This window comes from Schistocerca americana, chromosome 2, assembly GCF_021461395.2.
Source record: "Schistocerca americana isolate TAMUIC-IGC-003095 chromosome 2, iqSchAmer2.1, whole genome shotgun sequence".
Taxonomy (NCBI): Eukaryota; Metazoa; Arthropoda; class Insecta; order Orthoptera; family Acrididae; genus Schistocerca; species Schistocerca americana.
The window spans coordinates 650,907,492-650,930,509 of NC_060120.1; the positions used below are offsets into that span (position 1 = coordinate 650,907,492).

The 23,018-nt window shown below is 42.9% G+C and overlaps 1 protein-coding gene across 4 annotated transcripts in view; it reads right to left on the bottom strand.

Moving 5' to 3' along the window:
* Nucleotides 1–23,018, bottom strand: part of LOC124596282 (transcription initiation protein SPT3 homolog) — a 123,458-nt gene that overhangs the window by 4,572 nt on the left and 95,868 nt on the right. For all 4 annotated transcript variants that reach the window (XM_047135372.1, XM_047135375.1, XM_047135373.1 and 1 more), the window contains one exon: nucleotides 10,986–11,140. In XM_047135372.1, the coding sequence (XP_046991328.1) occupies nucleotides 10,986–11,140 (155 nt within the window). The remainder of the gene's footprint in view (nucleotides 1–10,985; nucleotides 11,141–23,018) is intronic.

Consider the following 23,018-nt stretch of genomic DNA (forward strand, 5'->3'; position numbering starts at 1 on the left):
GTTGACTGGAACTTTGATGACAATTATGCCTGCCCTTATGTTCCCAAGTGCTCCTACATTAGGCTACTGTCACCTCCAAATGTCCTAAAATTTCAGATACTGCACGATTTGGCCAGCCAGCTGATGAGGCCCCTTTCGAAGTCTGTCAAGTGTTGATAATGCATCTCATCAAGATAACACAACAATAACTTCCACAGTGATCACTCAACTTTTAACACTGTTTACACATTTTACATACACTAACAGGTCTGGTGACAACACTAAACATGAACTGCATTAACACACACTGGTGGTTGACCTAACTGTGACAAAGAATTACATCTCTAATCAGTTACATTAGCCACTGTGTGTGTGTGTGTGTGTGTGTGTGTGTGTGTGTGTGTGTGTGTGTGTGTGTGTGTGTGTGAAGTTACACCGATACCTAACCGGGTCTTCTGGCTGCCTAATATTTTTTTTTGTCTGTATACGTGCATCTCTACTTCACAGTTGTTTTTAAAATAGACATGTGCAGACAATAGTAGTTCACAACAGGGTGAATTATATATGCAAAAAGTACTTAATATTAATCAGAAAGCCACACAATTAGAGAAATATTTTATGTTGAATGTGTAATCTCTCATTATATTCTACTAATTCTCCCTGCACAATTCTATGAGTGAATTACGTTTCCTACTTGACCATCTACATACTCGCAAAATCGTTGAGAAAAGTAGTACAGTACTATTACTATTCCAGGAGCGCATAATTACTCTTTGTAATATTATCTCTGGTATGTATTGAGAGGACTTCTAGGATCTTCTCCGTGCCGAATAGCCACAGTGAATAATTGTAATTTTGCTATTGACATTACTGGAAGAAAGAAATCGAAAATATATTGTATGCTACTCAAGAAAATATATATTTAGCATTTACATCAAAGGTGTGTATTATATATGTATTCTCTAATTGGAAATTTGCGTGGAGGCGTCGTTTTGTTGGTAAACAGAAGGGAACTTCCGATGAATTGGAAACAAACCTGCAATTATTAGATCCAAGAGCTCCATTATTTCATCGGATAATTAAACTCTATCAAAGCAAAATTTCTGCTTGATCTGAGGTTTTCCAACTGAGTACGCAATGCAAGAAAACCGAGACATTTTATTTACACAGGATTGCAGATCGCTTCGAATCATCGAGACTGCAGACAAGGAGAGTCATCGTCCGGTTCTGATTAAACAAGTAAAGCTTAATTATAACTTTCTTGAGCGACTGTGATATGGCTGCTTATGAATGAGATAATTAATAAAATACTAATAACTAAATTTCCTCCTCACCAGCAACCAGTATAAAGACCAATATCAATTACAACTATAAATGTTGGGAATCATGTGTCTTCCTTGGAGATGTTGCCAGCGCAAGTGATTACAAGAAGAAACTATTTCTCCAACACAAACTATGTCTCCAGTATCTTTTACTAGTACTTTCTGTCCTTTCCTCTACAGCCTACTCCCTTCTCATTTCTAGTTATTTCTTCCTGATTCCCTAATTTCTTTTACCATCACTTTGCTCTTTTGCCGCCTTTTCCACATTTTCTGTTACCTATTCCAAGGTTGGATGTTTTCAAGTGTTTCCTCATTTCCTTTTGCAAGTTTTTTTAATTTTATTTTCCTTTTCCAGTTTTCATGTTTTTGTGAGTCCCCTATGCCTTGAGTTGCATCAATTTATATCCATTGTCAGTAACACTGTCTTCAGTATCAGCTTTGAATAAACTGTTTCTAAGCATGCCCAAAAACAAAACAGAAGACACATAGGTATTTGTTTCATTATTTAAAGCACGACTCCCATCATGTACTTTTATTTCAATTAGTTTTTCTCATTGGTCTTCTTTATTTTTTAATAGTCCCTCTCTCGCTCACGTCTATCAAAAATATAGTTTGTTTACAACATTCTACATGAATTCTCAGGGGAGTGCAAGGAGCTTACTGGTTGACTTGACATGACAGTCACTTCGTAACAGCTGTGGTACATTCATGTAGTGTATTGTTATAGCCTGGCAATATTGTCAGCTGGCAGACACAAAACATCAGCAGGGGAAAGTCCAATGACTTCTACCGATCCAGAACTACGGACCTTGGCTGCAGACACTGAACAAATTTTTTTTTTTTTTTTTTTTTTTTTGGTAGGGTTTAAGGGCGCTCAACTGCTGAGGTCATTAGCGCCCAGTCACTGGTGTTAGAGCAAATGGAATCTGCTAAAACTCAAGGGGATGGGGGGACACCAGAAGTACCTGACAAAGATGCAGATAAAATAAGTAAAAAGGTTAAATGTCTTTGGACAAGCCAGTTAAAGTTATAAAACGCAGAATACGAGCAGCTGCTCGAGCATCATCAGCTAAAACATCCGGTAAAGTAGATGGCAGGGACAGGATAACACGAAATTGACTATAACGGGGACACGACAATAAAACATGGCGCACTGTTAATGCCTGACCACAAGGGCACTGCGGGGCTGGATCACTGGAGAGCAGGTAGCGGTGGCTAAACCGGCAATGCCCAATCCGCAACCTGGTCAGAAGGACCTCCTCGCGCCGAGATGGTCGGGAGGATGTTGTCCAAGCAGTTGGGAGCAGTTTTACTGCCCGGAGCTTGTTTCCTTGGAGGGATGACCAAGCATCCCACCACAACGACACAAGCCTCTTACATACATCCCCATGAGCGTCAGATGACGGGACACAATGGGAGGCTGGCCGAGGCAGGAGGACTGCAGCCTTGGCTGCAGCATCCGCAGCCTCATTCCCAGGCACTCCTACATGTCCGGGAACCCACAGAAAGCTGACAGAACCACCATTATTAGCGAAAGAATGGAGGGACTGCTGTATCCGTTGAATCAAGGGATGGACCGGATAGGGAGCTCCAAGGCTCTGAAGAGCACTGAGTGAGTCAGAGCAGAGTACATACGATGAATGGCGGTGGCGGCGGGCATACTGAATGGCCTGATGGAGAGCAAAAAGCTCGGCCGTAAAGCTGGAACATTGGTCGAGGAGCCGGTATTTAAAGGTGGCGGCCCCGACGACAAAGGCACAGCCGACACCATCGTCAGTTTTGGAGCCATCGGTGTAAATAAAGGTGTGACCGGCAAGTCGAGCACGAAGTTCGACAAACCGTGAGCAATACACTGCAGCCGGAGTACCCTCCTTCGGGAGTGAGCTGAGGTCGAGATAAATAGGAACCGAAGCCTGGAGCCAAGGTGGTGTCGGGCTCTCACCCTCTCTGAAGGTGGTAGGGAGGGCAAAATCCAATTGTCGAAGCAGGCGACGGAAGCGGACTCCGGGGGGGCAGCAGGGCAGACACATACAACCCATACTGACGGTCGAGAGAATCGGCGAAGAAGGACTCGTAAGAGGGGTGGTCGGGCATAGACAACAGCCGGCAGGCATACCGACACAGCAGTACGTCGCGCCGGTAGGTCAATGGTAACTCGGCAGCTTCAGCATAAAGACTCTCCACAGGACTAGTGTAGAAGGCTCCGGTCGCAAGACGTATCCCCCGATGGTGGATGGAGTTGAGCCGGCGTAAGAGGGACGGCCGAGCGGACGAAGCTCCCATAATCCAGCTTCAATCGGACTATGGACCGATACAAGCGAAGCAGGACAGTGCAATCCGCTCCCCAAGATGAACCGCTAAGAACTCTGAGGACATTAAGGGAACGTGTACAACGGGCCGCCAAATAAGAGACATGTGGAGACCAACACAGTTTCCTGTCCAACGTGAGCCCTAGAAACTTAGTTGTGTCCACGAATGGGAGAACAACGGGACCGAGATGTAAGGATGGCGGAAGGAACGCTTTATATCGCCAAAAGTTGATACAAACTGTCTTCTCTTCAGAGAACCGGAAGCCATTTGCCACGCTCCATGAGTAGAGGCTGAAGGCAGCGCTCCAGGAGGCATGTTCTCTGGGCACTGCAGTAGATCGCGAAGTCATCGACAAAGAGAGAGCCTGAGACATTAGGTGGAATGCAATCCATAATTGGATTGATCGCTATGGCAAAAAGGGCTACGCTCAAGACGGAGCCCTGAGGCACTCCGTTCTCCTGGAGGAAGACGTCGGACAATACGGAACCCACACGTACCCTAAACTTTCGATCCGTTAAAAAGGAATCAATAAAAAGGGGCAGGCGACCGCGTAGGCCCCACCTGTGCATAGTGCGGAGGATACCTCCTCTCCAACAGGTATCATAAGCCTTCTCCAAGTCGAAGAACACGGCTACCGTTTGGCGCCTTCGCAAAAAGTTGTTCATGATGGATGTCGACAAGGTCACAAGGTGGTCAACAGCGGAGCGGCGGCGACGAAAGCCGCATTGGACATTAGTAAGTAGTCGTCGAGATTCAAGAATCCAGACTAACCGAGCATTAACCATGTGCTCCATCACCTTACAGACACAGCTTGTAAGAGAAATGGGGCGGTAACTAGAAGGAAGGTGTCTATCCTTCCCGGGTTTGGGTATAGGAACAACAACGGCGTCACGCCAACGCATGGGGACTTGACCTTCGGTCCAGACGCGATTGTAGGTACGAAGAAGGAAGCTTTTGCCCGCCGGAGAAAGGTGTGCCAGCATCTGAACGTGAATGGCATCTGGCCCCGGAGCAGAGGACTGGGACAGTGCAAGCGCACGTTCGAGTTCCCGCATAGTAAAGGGGGCATTGTAAGTTTCCAGATTCAGCGAGTGGGAGGAAGGTCGCCGAGCCTCTTCTGCCTCTTTCCTGGGAAGGAAGGCAGGATGGTAATGGGCGGAGCTTGAAAACTCCGCGAAAAAGCGGCCAAAGGCATTGGAGACAGCCACAGGATCAACAAGGACCTCATTACCTGAGGTCAGGCCCGGTACTGAGGAGTGGGCCTTAATGCCCGACAGCCGGCGCAGGCTACCCCAAACGACAGAAGAGGGAGTGAAACTGTTAAAGGAGCTGGTGAAAGAGGCCCAACAAGCTTTTTTGCTGTCTTTGATGACTCTACGGCATTGCGCTCGGAGTCGTTTGTATTCAATACAATTCGCCAACGTAGGATGGCGGCGAAAGGTGCGTAAAGCACGTCGTCTAGCACGGATAGCGTCCCTACAAGCCTCGTTCCACCAGGGGAAGGAAACGCGACGTGAAGAAGAAGTAGTACGAGGAATGGAACGTTCGGCAGCATTGATGATAACAGCCGTGAGGTATTCGACCTGACTGTCACAACTGGGAAAATCGTGGTCCGGAAAGGTCGCCAGAGAGGAGTACAGTCCCCAGTCAGCTTTCAGTATGTTCCAGCTCGAAGGACGTGGGGATGGGGTGTGGTGCAGGAGACGAACGACACAGGGGAAGTGGTCGCTCAAATAGGTGTCAGAAAGGACATACCACTCGAACCGACGGGCAAGAGTGGCAGAACAGATCGAGAGGTCCAAGTGGGAGTAGGTATGAGTAGAGTCCGAAAGGAAAGTCGGGGCGCCGGTATTGAGGCAGACAAGATTGAGATGGTTGAAGACATCCGCCAAGAGTGAGCCTCTGGGACAGGACGCAGGAGAGCCCCAAAGGGGATGATGGGCACTGAAGTCGCCAAACAATAAAAACGGCGGGGGAAGCTGAACGATCAGGTGCATCATGTCAGCCCGACTAACAGCAGATGATGGTGGAGTGTAGATGGTACAAACTGAAAAAGTAAAAGCAGAAAGAGTAATGCGGACAGCTATTGCTTGGAGTGGGGTGGTCAATGGGATGGGATGGTAATAAACATCGTCCCGAACGAGCAACATGACCCCACCATGAGCTGGGATACCGTCCACAGGGGTGAGGTCATACCGCTCCGAGGTATAGTGGGTAAAGGCAATACGGTCAGTCGGGCGCAACTTGGTTTCCTGGAGACCAAGGACGAGCGGACAGTGCAGGCGGAGGAGCAGTTGTAATTCCTCCCGATTAGATCGAATACCTCTTATGTTCCAATGAAACAACGCCATCGCTAGTCAAAATGTTGGGGGAACGAGACGGGGGAAGAGCTGGTCACCTCGACGGCCGCGGAGGGCCAGGTTGCGAGGGAACTACACTACAACCGACGGGAGGCGGATCCGGTTCCATCGACTCGTCGCCAGCTGCGGCCGCTGTCCCTGGTTGTGTAGGACGGGCCGCACCATTTGCCGACGAAAGGCCGGCGGAGCGCCTGGCAGCAGAGCGTCCCGGCAAAACTGAGGACGGCCGGGAGCAGCGACTCACGGATGGAGCGTCAGACGAAACGCGCCGGGGTGGAGAGGGGGATAGAGACTTCTTCTTGGAGGCCTTCTTGGAAGGCCGAGGAGGCACAGGGATGGTGGGCTGGACCCGAAGAAGGTCCTCACGCGCGGGGTCCGTTTTGGAACGCCGGACCTTGGAAGCTGGGGTCCGGAACGTTTCCCCGATGGACGCCTGAGAAGAGGATCGCTTCTCAGGTGGCGTGGGGGGAGGGGGAGGAGGAGGAGGAGGAGGAAGGGTGGCCCCTGGGGCAGAGGGGGTGGGGGCCACGGGGGAGGAGGATTTGGAAGGGAGGGATTTGGGAGGCGGAGGCAGAGCTCCCTGATGGGTGGAGGAGGCGGAGGGGGGACAGGATCGGGGTGAGGATACCGAGGAAGGAGTGGACACAACTGAGGCAAACGAGGTGGTCAATGGCACGGGATGGAGGCAGTCGTACTTCTTCCGGGCCTCAGAATAAGAGAGCCGATCCAAAGTTTTGATTTCTTGTATCTTCTTTTCCTTCTGATATGCGGGGCAGTCTGAGGATCTAGGCGAGTGGACGCCAGGACAATTAACGCACCGAGGTGGTGGGGTGCATGTATGTTCCTCACGAAGAGGACGTCCACAATCGCCACAAAGGGGCTCAGCCTCACACCGTGATGACATGTGCCCAAAGCGCAAACACCTAAAACAGCGCATAGGAGGCGGGACGTAAGGTCGCACGTCACACCGATAGCACATCACCTTTACCTTCTCCGGGAAAACGTCCCCCTCGAAGGCGAGGATAAAGGCCCTGGTGTCGATGCGACGGTCTTTGGGGCCGCGCTGGACTCGCCGGATGAAATGCACGCCTCGGCGCTCCAGGTTGGCCCTGAGCTCCTTATCAGATTGCAGCAGGAGGTCACGATGGAAAATAACCCCCCGCGTCCTATTTAGTGCCAGATGTGGGATAATGGATACTGGGATGTCCCCTACGCGGGCGCACGCCTGGAGCGCCGCCGACTGTGTGGCGGAGGTGGTCTTGATAAGGACGGACCCTGAACGCATCTTGCTGAGAGCCTCGATTTCCCCGAAGACGTCCTCAATGTGCTGAACAAAGAACATGGGCTTGGAGGTGGCGAACGTCCCCCCATCGGTTCGAGAACAGACCAAATAGCGGGGGAAGTACTTCGCCCCAAGCCGGCGGGCCTGTCCCTCCTCCCATGGAGTGGCCAAGGGGGAAAGGGCAGGAGAACTAGAACTAGAACTAGAAACGGTACCTTTTCTTTTGAAAGACTCGGCCGCAGAGCGACCTGATACATGTTGACGTTTCATCTGCGAAACGTCCGCCCCGATACCACCCACTCCGACCAGGGGCTCTCCCCACGGGCGCCACCCAGCCGCAGCAAGGGCCACCTGGCAGGATGACCATTGCCGGGAGTCCTGATGCCCCAAGGAGACGGGCATCTACTCCTTGGCCGACGTGGGGAGGGTGCAGCTCAGGTATCGGCAGTACGATCCCTGTGTTGTCAGGGGGCTACAACCTAGAGGGTACATGACGACCCCACCACAACGGGCTGGCTACCGTGCTGGATTTCTGGTGCCATGGAAAGTCCATCATGATCGCTGGTGCAGATGGAGATGCACTATGGGCGTAACTTGGACAACCCATCAGGCGTTTAGGCCCAATTTGAGGAATAGTGGGTATGGTTACAACGCCGGTGCAATGGTGAGTGCCAAGGTCTTAGTGCACTTAGGACCAGTGGTACACCATGTAAGGTGTCCTTCCCCAAAAGGCTCGTACTTCTGTAGAATTTTGAAAAATGGAGGTCAAACCCCAAGGGGGACCATTACATGGAAGGCCAAAAAGGTTGAAACTACTTTTAGTCGCCTCTTACGACAGGCAGGAATACCTCGGGCCTATTCTTACCCCGGACCCGCAGGGGGGACACACTGAACAAAACAACATCCACCTCTGGGTATTATCTCCCTCTTCCTCTCCTCATAGTTCTCACCTATGACCTGTTGACTGTCTGCATTTCATTGTTACTGTTCAAACTGGAATCATGGCTGTTGCAGTCCTTTGCCATCTTTGTGTGCCTTACGTCTCTCTTCTCACATGCAGATTTGATTTACTTAATCTTCACTCCACTATATGTCTTACTAAACTCATACTAACGATTCCCCTGTTACTGTGTTGCTTTTTGTGGCTGAACAAGGAACACCAATCATCTGTAACTGCTCTGTACTTTTCAATATATACAGTGTACCAGTTCCTGTTGATATTAAAATTAATACTGGTGCAAAAATGTAATAACATTGTGATGGATGCCATCCATCTGAGAAATTCAGGATTAAAAACAATAAGAATAAAGCCATTAATGCTATTCCATGCAGGCATGTTCAAGAAAAAATCGTGTAACTAAGTGTTTCAACTTGGAATTTAGAAACCAATAGAGAGAGAAAGGATGCTATTTTGTCATAATATTGTAAAGTCATTGTTACTATGCCTTACATAAAAAAGAACTGAACAGCCATTTGCAGGGCTGATGAGATGAGATACACAGAAACTGTGACATCAGTATTATATATATATATATATTTTACAGGAAATGTTGAATTTATGTTTACGCTCTCCATGGCTGTACACAGTATTGTACTTTCAACAGAATACTGGAATAAGATGGGGAGGGGGAGTGTAGACTTTATATTTGCTTAAAGAGTGGTATTTGATTTTATTTATTGAAAGTGATTTGTATCAGGGTGTATTTAGTATTTACAAATTCCAAATACTGTTTACATTACATAATGTTATGACATTTTTGCAACAGTAGTAACTTTAACAGCCAGAGCAACTGGTATAGTGAATATATTGAAAATTATTCAGAGACACAAAAACAAATTTTTTGAAGTACCTCTCAGGGATAGACACTCCCAAGTGAACAGCAGTCTAAGAGAAATCAATTTATGCATCAACTGGGAACAAAGGCAACTACTAAATAAGTGTAAATAGCAATTTTTTTGTTTGTTTCTTGTGTGGCTCAATGGTAAAATGCCTCATTACAAATCAGGAGATCTCTGGTTCAATCCCTGATCAAGCATAGGATTTTTATCTGTCACTTATCACTTCTTCCATCTCCACTAATATTTGTTGGTATGAAAAATGCCAAGCTGCACTGGAAACCACGTTAAACTGTAGGTTCTCCTATAACTGGCAGGAAAAGTCAGAGGAAGGCAATGACATACTGCCTCCAACAGGACCATGCCTAGTAAAGCACTGTGATATTTAAAACAGTCTTTGAACTGAAGACTGCTTCACTTTAAATACGAGCAACATTTCATACAATAATGATCAGGTTGGTATTACTGTCGATTTTTTGATGCAACAACACTGAAAATTATACCAGATGTAGTAGGGAGATTGAGGAAGAAGCATGTGTTTTTGTTTTCTCACTGTGTACTCTAACACAGGTAGAAATGGACCGTGCAGGAGCTTTGGGTACTGTGACTGTTCAAGAGCAGAGGTTGTACATCAATATGTAACCTTTACATGGTAAAACCCGACAGAAATCCACAGCCCATCAAGTGAAGTTTGTGATGAGTTTACAGTGGACCATAGTACAGTTTCACGTTGGGTTAATCATTTTTGCAGTGGTCGTATGAACACACGAGTAGGTAATAAGACCCAGAAGGCCAAAAATGTCAACAGATGAGAGAAATGTGAAACTTGTGGCAGATGCTCTTGAAGAAGATCACAGTGTAACTAGTGATTAACATACTGATGCCACAGGAATTCCTCCAACATCAGGCTTCTGTACTTTGACAAATGTTTTGAAGATAAGAAACAATTCTGTGAGATGGGTCCCACACTGTTTTACTGCTGGAGAGAAGCAGTAATGCCTTGACATTGTAACCTTGATCAGACAACGCTTCAACTGTGAAGGTCAAGGATTTGTGTGTTGAAATGTCACTACTGATGAAACATGGACTAGAGACTTTGAAACAGAGTTGAAATCACAGTCCAGTGACTGGAGAGCTTCAGATTCTCCAGATCAAAAAAAAATTCCATGTGCTCAAAAGCTCAACTAAATGGTGATTTTTGCTTATGATCACCAAGGAATCTCCATGACAGTGTCCCATGAGGATCAAGTCTCACAGCAATGCATAATTGTAACTTCATGCAAAACCTGTTCAGAAAAATGCACAACGAAACCTGTCCTCAGTTGCTTAAAGCTGAGCCACTCATTCCCAATGACAGTGCTCATCCACATATCGGCAATGTTGTAGCCCAAAAGACTGCACGAAAACAGATGAGAAGTTTTGCCACATCCTCCCTACAGCCCAGACATGAGTCCACAAGACTTCAGCTTGTCCATGAAGTTGAAGAAAACCTTGGCATGGATGTCGTCATATTTCTCTGGAAGAGCTCTATACCACTGTTATACAAACAAACAAATGTATAAGCAAAAAAAATTAGGGTGCATTATTTATGAAACGTCCCTCGTATATCTGTACAAAAGGAATGTTTCCTTTTCCTTTTTCATTTTTTCTCATAGATACTGTCTTGTGATCACGTCATTCACTTGATTCTGTGATTATTTGTTTTAGATTTGTGGTCAAATACCCTTTCTGTTCCCATAGTCTTCAGTTACCATAAGGGAGATAAACCTTGTATCCCATTTGTCTGTGGATTGTGTAAGCTTTGATCTGTCATATTTTAAGGACATAATGTTTGTTGAGGCAGTGGTTAGGAAAAGCACCAAGAAGTAGAATTTACACCTAAGGTGAAACACTTACAATCTTCTCTACTCCTTCCATAGGAAATTGAGGCAGATTTGGTCCAAACAGTGCTGGATAATTTTTGTTAACTGGATCACGTGTAATTGTCATATCTTCTCTAGCTAGAAAGGTAAGGTCCATTATTTGTGACACAGTTTCTCGAGCCAAATAACCTGTAAATCAAAAGTCATGTGTTAGAATTAACCAGAGAAAATTTTACTGTAAAATGTTAAATTGAGATATTTCTATGTGGAGAGGGAAGAGGAGGCTAGTCTGCTGCTCAGTACCTACTCTATTTGCATGGATGATTCATTCTCAGATTCACTTTATACAACATGAGGGAGAAATTTTTTAGGTACAAATCCTTTATCGTATCTCAAAATATCCACTTTCAAAATTTACACATTTTTACACATGTGTGAATTCTTGAAACTACTTTTTAAATTCTGATGTTTGTGACTCAAAAACATGGTTTTGGGAGGATTCAACAGCTTCTTGAAATGATGATAATCGATGTTCATGTATTTTTTATTTGACATATGGGGGGAAAAAAACAGACACCATCAGGTAATAAACAACAAGAATAAAACATAAATTCAAATATTTTCTCAATCAAATAAACAATTGCATGGTGTGCCATTTGACAGTTGGCGTCATGATGATGATGAATGATGCAATGTTTTCAGCTGTTATTCCTTATTTATCGATGGCTAGTAGCAAACAAATTATTGCATGTCATTCTGTATTAACTTTTTTCAGTTCTCTAAGCAATGATTGCAATTCATCAACTGTAACCAAAGAAACAAGAAACCATTTTCTTGGAAGTGGTTCATGAACAAGCCATTTTGTTGATTTCAGTTCATACTGTAAACTGCAAACAGCAAACAACTGCGTAGTGTATGGACTGTGTGAATATAGTCATGTTTCATCTCCTGTTACAATGTTGTACAAGGATTTTACATTTCCTCTGTCACATTTTTTTGGGCAATTTGTTGCGCTTACATTTGAGCTCTGGTCAAACCTATAATAAACAAAATTCTCTGTATGTTCTATTTATTACCGAAGTTGAACATAGTTGTTTGAGACACTTTGTTATTGAGTTTGGCCTCTAAGAAATTTTAAACAATCGTCCAACAAAAAGCTTCATATGAAATTACAGTTTTTTTCATTTTCTTTTTTCTTTAAAGGCTGATTGCACAAAATATTCACAAAGTAGGTGTTTCAACTGTACGAGTTGTGTTCAGGTGAAACTCATATACCAGGCTCATTTTGAGTCTGTAAATGAAGTGGTGAACACTTGCTGTTAAGGAAATGCCTCATTTTCGGGCAATAAGATCATTCATTCATGAGCCATATGTCTGTTTTGCATGCGAACGGCAGTGTTATTCCCTAACAAAAATAAACTCCACAATATACTTTCAGTATGTAATGGGAAAGCCTGTTTAAATACTAATGAATACATTTATTTTCATCCTTTAACGTATGTACGTACATAGATACATGCATAATTATACGGACAAAGGTTATGTTCATTCACAATCAGTATAAGATACAATTTTTCGACAAATACGGACTTGACGTTTCTACTGTAAAATGGCATTTCTTTGCTGCATCATATGACAGTGCTCATATGACTTATTTCAAAGTGTTCTTATTACAAAATGTTTTGGGCATAACTTTTGAGAACACTGCAAACAATTAATAACAGCATTGATTTCACAATGTTTTATACCAAAATCACTATTTCCTATTCATAACACTGATTCTAGTATGACATTAAAATTCATTATGGTTTCCTCTGTCCAATATCCACACGTCTGTCAGGCATAAATGATCGAGTCCAAGACAACTAGAGAAGACATCTTGTGATAAACAACTAAATGTAGTTTCATTGTAATGCATCTTATGATGTCTCCAGAACAAATTTATTTCTAATGCAATCTTCCAGCCTGTGAACAACAAGTTTATATTGTCTAAAAAAGTACACAGCTGGATGTATTTAGTGGTTCATGATCTCTGGTGAATATGTTTTCCATTTAAGGATTTCTGAATTCCACATTCTTTAAATGTAACTCCACTGATTTGCCCAATCCAAGTGTCAACCAACACTACAATGGTGTATTTTAAACCTGGAATGAAAACATTTTGACCAATGAATAATATGGTTCTTGGTAAGTTTGCCAAAGGTGCCAGTTCAACAACTATGTTAAAATGACTTTTCTGCGTTATTTGCTGCCTCGCCCTTGGTTCAATTTGTCCATTTTGTGCTTGGGAGTGGAAAAAAAGAAAAAAAAAAGTAGTACATCTTTGTATCAATAATGACATACGAAGTTGGGACACTGTAAGAATGTGTTACAGATAAAATAGATTCTGCTACAGCATACATGTTTGATAAAATTCGACCATTTGCCAGTTCATATTCAAATTCTCGTAGGTCTGCACCGAAAATACTGTTTCCACTATATCCTTCGTCTGCAGTTAAGGCACTGACCTAGTTTACAAATGCTGTGGCAGAATCCATTATATCTTTTATGTTTATTTCTTCCTTAGAAAGAAATTTTGTTCATTTTCTCTTTTTGAAGCAACGCATTTACAATCACGTTTTTTTGGCAGAAAAAAACAATCAAAGTTTTTTTGTAATCATGGCCAATCAGACCATGACCCTTATACTATCTAAATTTTTCAAATGTTTATAATAGAGGGAAACATTCCACGTGGGAAAAATATATCTAAAAACAAAGATGATGTGACTTACCAAACAAAAGTGCTGGCAGGTCGATAGACACACAAACATACACACAAAATTCAAGTTTTCGCAACCAACGGTTGCTTCGTCAGGAAAGAGGGAAGGAGAGGGAAAGATGAAAGGATGTGGGTTTTAAGGGAGGGGGTAAGGAGTCATTCCAATTCCGGGAGCGGAAAGACTTACCTTGGGGGAAAAAAGGACAGGTATACACTCGCCCCCCCCCACCCCCCCCTCCCCTACACCCCCCCCCCCCCCACACACACACACACCCCCACACACACACCCACACACACACACCCCTCAATCCGCACATACACACACACAAGCAGACATTTTCAAATGTTTTCTATTTTGGATGGATTTTGCAAACTCTTACAACTTTATTAACTACATTTGTTGCAGAATTAAACTTCCTTGCAGTCACCAACAAATACTTTCTATTATGCTTCTTTTTTAACTTTTTTGCATATGCATTCATTTTCTTATATGTCTCTATAGTGATTTCTGTCAACTCTTTGTTTATCTCTTTCAGGTGATGACAATTCATACTCACTTGTAGAAAAAACTTGTCATTTCCACTTTCAATTATGCGGCTCCATAAAAAGATTCACCATCAAAGTTATTCTCATTGTTAACATCTAATAATAATAACGATAACAACAACAACAATAATAATAACAGACCTAAGGTCTGAGAAAGAAAAGAAGAAAATAATAATAATAATAATAATAATAATAATAATAATCTTCTGGTAAACCTTCCGGGATGTAAGGTCGTGGTCCATGAAACTCTTCAGCTCCTAACGTTTCGTCCAGAGCTGCGCTGGACATCTTCAGAGGGGGGTGTCTCCTCCGGTGAGTCTTGCCGACTGACGGGTCGGACGTCTGAGAGCGACTTATGTATCGTATGTATCGCCCACTTTCTACGATACATAAGTCGCTCTCAGACGTCCGACCCGTCAGTAGGCAAGACTCACCGGAGGAGAAACACCCCTCTCAAGATGTCCAGCGCAGCTCTGGACGAAACGTTAGGAGCTGAAGAGTTTCATGGACCACGACCTTACATCCCGGAAGGTTTACCAGAAGATATGTCATCCGGTCGTGAAAGCCTTCATAATAATAATAATAATAATAATAATAATAATAATAATGATGAGCGTATGGCATTGGTGGCAAATTGTTTGATCAGAGATATTTCTCCAAAGAACATATTGTTAATGAGTTTGAGGAGTGTATATGCAAAAGAAAGGTCTTCAGTTTCATCTCCCATCACATTACGATACACTGTTAATTGTGTCAGATAGTTTTGTAAAATGTCTATTGTATGAATGGTATTGTTGTGATGCCCGCTGGCTGAAAAAACAAAAGTTTATAGTATTAATGTGAAAACCTGTAACTAGAACAATAAATGTACTAACTGTACAATCATAAACATATCCCTACTATACTTTCTAACATACCTGAAGAATATTTAACAGCATCAAGCCAGAATGATCTGGGATGTGTAAATACGCACTAGCATACTATGGTTAGTTCCTTCTGCATGACAACAGCAGTGGGGACTGCAAGACTGAACATACGGTACAGTCCCACCTCACAATACCACACATGCAGTGGTTTAGTTGCACTCCACAAAGGACATTTAGTTCATAAATCCTATTTCTTTATAATTTGAAAAGCTGGAATTTCCTCCACAACCACAACTGCAATCAGCGACATACAATGAGCCCAGTATGTATTTTTCATCCAAATATGACTCATACAGCTGAAACACCTACCAGGACAGCCGAGCACACTGACACATGGCTTCTGGCATACAGGGAGGTGAGTCTGCCCTGGATAGAATCCGCCTTTTGGATAAGCAAAGAGGACTGATGTGGCCACCATGGAGGTGGTTTTTAGGCAGTTTGGTACATCCAATTAGGTAAAAATCTGGCTGTCCCTTTGTTTCAAGTCAGGGACGTGCTATGGAAACATTTAGGAAAATATTCTTACACGTGAACACAATCAGTTATTGATAAAATTATTTAACTGGACAGATAAAAAAATCTACTCACCAAGAGGTGGCAGAAAACACACATAAAAGACTGTTATGACTAGCAAGCTTTCAGAGCCAGCGGCTCCTCCTTCAGGCAGAAGGGTCGAAGGGGAAGGAAGAAAGGTGAAGAAAAAGGACTAGAGAGGTCTAGAAAAAAAGGTAGATTTCGGGGAAGTCACTCAGAACCGCAGGTCAGGGAAGACTTTCGATACAGGATTTGAAGGAAAGGCTGATTGTTGGGGACTGCATCGGACGAGATAGGTGGCAGTCAGGGTAATATGCAAGACAAGAGATTACTACTAGAACATCATGCAATAGTTAATATGAGTGAAAAGCTACATGCATTGTACATAACAGAAGTGGGAGGGGGCAGTGAAAAATAGACAAGAAAGATAATGAAAGATGTAGAACACTAAAACGGAGTGGGCACACGTGGCAAAACAGGTGTCGAGGTCATGAATGTCATGTTGTAAAGCATGCTCTGCAACAGGATATCACGAGTTGCCAGTATACACCCTCTGCCTATGCCCATTCATCCTAATTGACACCCTCCACCTATGCCCATTCATCCTAATGATAATTTGGTGGTAGTCATGCTGATGTAGAATGCTGAACAGTGTTTACATAATAGCTGGTAAATGACATGTGTCATTTTGCAGGTGGCTGTCGCTTTGATAGTATATGTTTTGCCAATTACAAGGCTATTATAGGTGGTAGTAGGAGGATGTATAGGGCACGTCTTGCACCGGGGTCGGTCACAGGGGTAGGAACCATAGGGTAGGGAGATGGGTGCAGAAGGAGCATAGGGTCTGACAGGAATACTGCAGAGATTGGGAGGGTGATAGAAATCTATTCTAGGTGTGGAGGACAAAATTTCAGACAGAATGGGTCTCATTTTAGGCAAGATTTTAGGAAGTCATAGCCCTGTCGAAATAGCTGATTGACACATTTCAGACTAGGATAATAGTGAGTCACCAATGGAGTGCTCCGAAGCAGTTTTGTGGAGGGATCAGCAGTACCAGGTTTGGATGTGATGGCCCGGGAAATCTGCTTTTTAACTAGGCTGATGGGGTAATTACGTGCAGTGAAGGCTGAAGTGAGTGTGGTGGTGTATTGCAGTAAAGAGTCTGTATCTGAATGAATACATTTGCCTCTGAAGGCAAGGCTGTATGGGAGGGAACGTTTGACATGGAAAGGATGGCAACTGTCAAAATGTAAGTACTGTTGTTTGTTGGTAAGTTTGATGTGGACAGAAGTGTGTAGCTAGCCTTCGGTGAGGACAAGATCAACATCAAGGAAAGTGGCATGGGATTCGGAATAGGACCATGTGAAATTTAATTAGGAGACGGTATTCAGAGATTCCAGAAATTTTAGGTCAGCCTCACCCTGAGTCCATATGGTAAAGATGTCATCAATGTATGTATCTTGTACATTACCCTGTATTCCACCTTTAAGCTACCAGGTTTTCAAATCTCGTCCGATGCAGTCCCCAATAATCAGCCTTTCCTTCTCATCCCATACGGCAAATCTCCCCTGACCTGCAATTCTGGGTAACTTTTCCAAAAGCTACCCTTTTCCTAAACTTCTCCATTACTTTCCCTTCACCCTTCTTCCTTCCCCATCAACCCTTCTGCCTTAAGAACAAGCCACAGGCTCCAAAAACTTGCCAATCACAACAGTCTTATGTGTGTGTTCTGCCACTGCCTGGTGAGTAGATTTTTTATCTATCCAATTAAATAATTCTCACACTTAAATATGACACTATTCCAGACACATGGGGGTACACAAATTCTGTCCCGGGAAGAGAGTTGGCATCAGGAAGGACATCCGGCCACCAATTATAACTAAAATTGGTATAGTCCGATCCATGAACAATGGTGGTCCATGCATGTTATGACAAGGATGGGGAGTGCACTGTTCTCAGTTCCAACTGACGGTTGCACCGAGCTCACGTGTCTGCCCTGCGCTTGATGAAGGCATTTATCCCACAAATTCTCTCTCGTTTGCTTGTGTGGTCTTTGTTGCTCACCAACACCATTAGCTAAGACAACTTGCAACAAAAGGAATAAAAATTCACTGAGTAATTCATTACAATCATGTGTAATTCTCGCATTGCATACTACATTTACAGCAGAGCACTCTGAACACTGCTGAATGCCCACTGGCTGTCAGGCAACACATGATGTACGTGCGCAGAACAAGCCTATACACGACCGCCATCATACGTGACTCCAACTACAAAACCTGGTAACAATGTAGATCCCATAACAGAAATGGGAAAAGGCAGAACAAACAGGAAAAAGTTTTTTTAACAATAACAAATGAGAAGTTTTAGAACAACAATAATATCATGTCTCAATAGTGCCTTTTAGAGGCAGATGACATAAGATGTATAGATCTATACAATATATCTGTATGTCGCAAAAAAGTTATTGCATCTTAGAGCAAAGCATTGTAATATGTCTGAAAAGCTAGATCAGTTCCGATTTCATCACAAGTAAATAATACTTTTCATTAAGGATTTTAAAAATGCTTTTCGCAGGTAATGTTGCTCAGCAGTGATGAATAATATCAGACTGAAGTAGTATTCCAGCATTCAGCACTAATGGAAGCAGAAGACTGTTAACCAGTCTACCCATGGAGCCCTGGAATCTTTGGTATTTAGCAGTATCAGTAAACTCGAAACCAATTATTTACTCTTCAATGACTGACATACAATATACTAAAATGGAGGATAAAATTCTGGATTTATATTCAGCAATTATTTCTGAAAAGAAAATTGTACCTAAATGCCAGATGTATATAGCATGGTAACTAAGCCACTAACGATGAGACACTCAGTAGATTCTAAGAGAGTAGCCAAAGTTTTGATCATCACTTCAAAAACTATAGTTTCATATTATTTTTTTTTTTTTTTTTGTGCAGGTACCTCTGCATCCCAGGTGCACATTGAAATCCCACATCACAGCACAGTAGTATGCCACTAGAAGGGCCAAAACAAAATGGTGCAACCCACTGATAAAGTGAAGTATCAAGCAATAATTTTTTCCTGGATTTGAAGAGGAACAAGGGTGCAACAAAGTGAGTCAATTGGTGGAAATAACGATTTTCTCCTATATGACACAGTAGTTAGGTGACAGACATTTCTACTTTAGTCAAACAAGGCTAAACAATGAACAACAAATGGCAGACCACCTATCTGTCGAGACAACCGGAAATTGCAAGAGGAGTGGAGGCCCTGGTGCCAGAAGACTGGTGAATCACAAATAAGGCGATAGTGGAAAAGGAAAAAATCAATCGTGGATTTTCACTGTCTCAAAAGACACTTTGAACATGAAAGAAGTTGCCACCCACTGGGTTCCATGAATACTCACACCAATTTGTAATGCCCACTGATTTGAGGCAGCAGTTGTAGTTGTGCCAGATCAATCTAGATAACTTCCTCAACTGCCTAATCACCATAAACGTGTATTTATATCACTACGGACCTGGGACACAGCAGCACAGGAAGGTGTGAAAACATGGATTCAATGACGCCAAAACAGACGAAAACCCAACTATCAAAGTGCAATGTGATGGGGGATGTTATTGAGGGCTGCCGTTGTGTGATGCTAACAGATTATGCTTGTAATGCTCATTTACATGACCCTTTTTAACATACGACAAGAGTCCCTGTCATCCTGCAGAGTGGCTGAACTTGTTACACCCATCCTGTTGTTGCACAGGACCAAACAAGTCTATCTGTGCATGAAAATGCACATGATGTTACACGAATGCTTCCAATAGAAGCCAAGCGTTTTTTCAAGTAACAACTGCAGCTGTGCACTTCACAGCTTGAACAGCATACTGTCAAAGTGATTTCGAGGCAAAAGATGGTAATATGTGGTAATTTTTGGCAAAAATAGTGTTTTAATTGAACAATATGAACTGAATCCATGCCTTTTTTTTTTTTTTTTTTTAAAATCTGAACTAAAAATTATCACAAAAGGAATAAATATGACACAGCATCAAATGAAATACGTTGTATATTAAAAGAGCATAGATCACAGAAAACAGCAGAGGAAATTAAAAAGAAAATTAAAGATCTGTACAGAAGAGAAAAATATGTCATTGAGGCCTAGAAGAGAAGTGGTGCTGGCAGTGCAGATGTTTTCATACCAAAAGTATAGTTTTTCAATAGACTTCGATTTACCAGTGGCATGGAATCTTAGAATAACCAATAACTTATCAGAAAAAGTAACTGCTTTTCTCATCACAGTGTGTTACTTCGTTAATTTCTGTTGCACAAGCTGTAGCATGAATCTATAATATACTCACTCACTATCAATTAATTTCAAAACTAGATTTCTAAAATAAGTTGAAAGATATCGATCATCCCATTTTCTCCCATTATCATTCAGTTTTTCCACCAGTAATGATTGTTTTCTTATTTTATGTTGCTCATTGTCATGACTTAATGAAGTTGCCACAGAGAAAGCTAGAATAGCCCATTTCCTTTTAGCACTCAACACCAAGAAAGCTTGCTGTTTGTAAGTCTAGTAGCAATATGCACTATAGGGCGCATCTAACCACACATGAATTTTCCCATTCGTTTCTGTACTTTATTATGTTCTTTAAGGAAGAAGTAAACAGGTACTAAGGAGCAAACCGTCACAGGGGTAATCTCCTGGTGAGGTTATGGAAGGCCATCAAGATGAAGCTGTCCAAAGGGGTGTTTCCGCTCCACAACTATGCTGCACTTAATTTTGCACAGGACATAGTCGCACATGTTGATTATCGCTACAGTCAAAATGCAGACTTCTGGCAACCAAGGTCTCTGCCAATTTGCCCACTGTTGGAAGAAATATGCATCACTGAATTGTTGGTATGCACAGAAGAACTAATACCATTACCAAGTCACAGCCTCATTTTTGTGAAGTGATAAATAAGACAACGTATGATCTTTAATAGCAGGAAGTAAAAACTTCCAATATTGCAGGAGGGGAAAAAAAAATACACCGGTCTGATGAGGCAAGCTGCATTGATTTGCCACTAAACAATGGAACAGGAAGTTTAGACTGCTGGAAATTATAAGGAAAAGACAGAAGAATTGGCTTGATCACATTTTGTGACAGGACTGTTTGATGATGAATGCACAGGAAGGATGAATGTGTGGGAGAAGAGTGAAAGGAAGGAGATGGTACAAAATTGTGGATGACATTAAGAGAAGGGGAAGCTACATGGAAATGAAGAGAGCAGCAAAAGAGAGAAGAAGATTGAAAATAGCCACATGAAGACATGAATTCTGGCAGAAATAATAATAATAAAACTTGTTCAACTACCCGAAAGTTCCTAAATGCAATGTAACATACTGTACAGTTAAAAGGAAGTCACGCTTGATCAAGCTCCGAGCCACTTTCCATTTTTAACCAGACCTAAGGTCTGAGAAAGGAAAGAAGATAATAATAATAATAATAATAATAATAATAATAATAATAATAATAATAATAATAATGGAGGTTCCCATATAACTTAAAAGACTACTTGCTGTAACACCTATAATTAAAGGTTGCAGGAGAGAGAGAAATACACATGACTAATTACACATTTTGCTGATGTCAACTTCTTGGAGAATTATAAAAAATTGTAGTGAACCAGGCTGCCCAAAGCTGTTACAAGTCAGGGAGCCAAGAGGTGGTGTGGGTACTACACTGGTACTACACCGTGGGGGCATTAGAAACAATGAATACAGAGCAATGTAACTATTTCATAGTGTCATGTGATGTACAGGCTTCAGCACATGCTGTGGAGAACTGATGACACACCTCATCAATGTGTCATGGTGCCGATGCCACAGATCTGTCGTGCAGGTGGGTGGCAGCAGGGAAGAAAAGCAGGCGTTGCCTGTTAACATTCTGTAGCCCAGGGTGGCTCTACACGTCAGCTATTTTGTAGACAGCCCGATGTGCACTTAGGTGAGAAGAACTGACTGTGCAGTCTAGGACAACAGTTGTCGTGAAGGGCAGGCCCTGACACCCCATCATGGGATGACTAATCTGCAGCATATGGTTACAGGAGGAGCCACACCTCGACAGTGTGGGGATGCAAATGACCCTCGGTTGGTGGAGGGCTGGCAGCACACCAGTCTTCTCCTCATCCGTGATCTCCAAGCAGCCTACACTGGCAGATCATGCCTATGGCTTGCAGCGGGTTGGCTGCATTTCGGCATCATATTTAGTGAGCAGGTAGCAGATAGACCATCATCACTGGAACTCTGTAGACCGTCATTCTCTCCGTTACTGGTGACAAGGACAGAATGGCGGCATGACTGAATGTGCCTGTGAGCTCCAAAAGCCCCAGTATTTAAGCAGCAGAGCCCCACCTATGTTACTGTGGCTCCAGGTGGATGAGCGAATTTGCCGCTATTTACTGGAATTGTCAGTGTTTGTTGTCTCACTGTATTCTGGCTTGGCGAGCTTGGGTCTTACTGCAACATTTGACTATTGCAGTGGAATTCCAGAGCCTGGAGCTATGGAGCATTATTTCATGCTGGCCTGCTATGACTTTTGCTGTGTTTGCTCTTTCTCTTGCCTCACTTGGAAGTTATGTGGCAATGCCCTTATAGTGTCTTCCTTTATACTACATTGGCAGTATGCCACATTCATATTCTGAATGGCACACCAGCCCTGATCTGGCCACCTTGGCTCTGAGCTCTGTGTGTAAAAACTTCAAAAAATTTAGGCATGCACACTGGATTCCTCCTTCCAAAAAACTTCATCCCTACTTTTGCTCTGCAACAATCTCAAACATTTACATACCTAATTGTACAATGTACTCACTGCAGTAAAGTCTTTGCTCATGTAACCTGAACCACATGGGCCCTGCTTTTCTTTCTTAATTCTATAACATTATTCATAAGTTTTGGTTCACTGAACCACTTTTACGTAATCGCTGTGCTATCTCCGTTTCTGTTTTTATAAGCTATCACAAGTTTACAGTTTTCCTTATTCTCTACTTTCTGGTTTACATCAATTAGCCATTCAACAGGTATCTAGTGTGTTGGTAGGTCAGTAGAATGGATACTTCTAATGTCCTAGACAAAAGTAAAGAACACAAATTGCCATTAGAAACATGGCAAAACTGGTGGTTGTGATGCTTATGGTTATGATATTTTGTTATCACTTTTCTTGATGTTGTAGACTGAGTTGAAACATTTGTCCCAATGAAATTTTTCCTAGCCCAGATGCAATTAGTTCATCTAATGTGTGCGCATCAGGTCTAGATTTAGA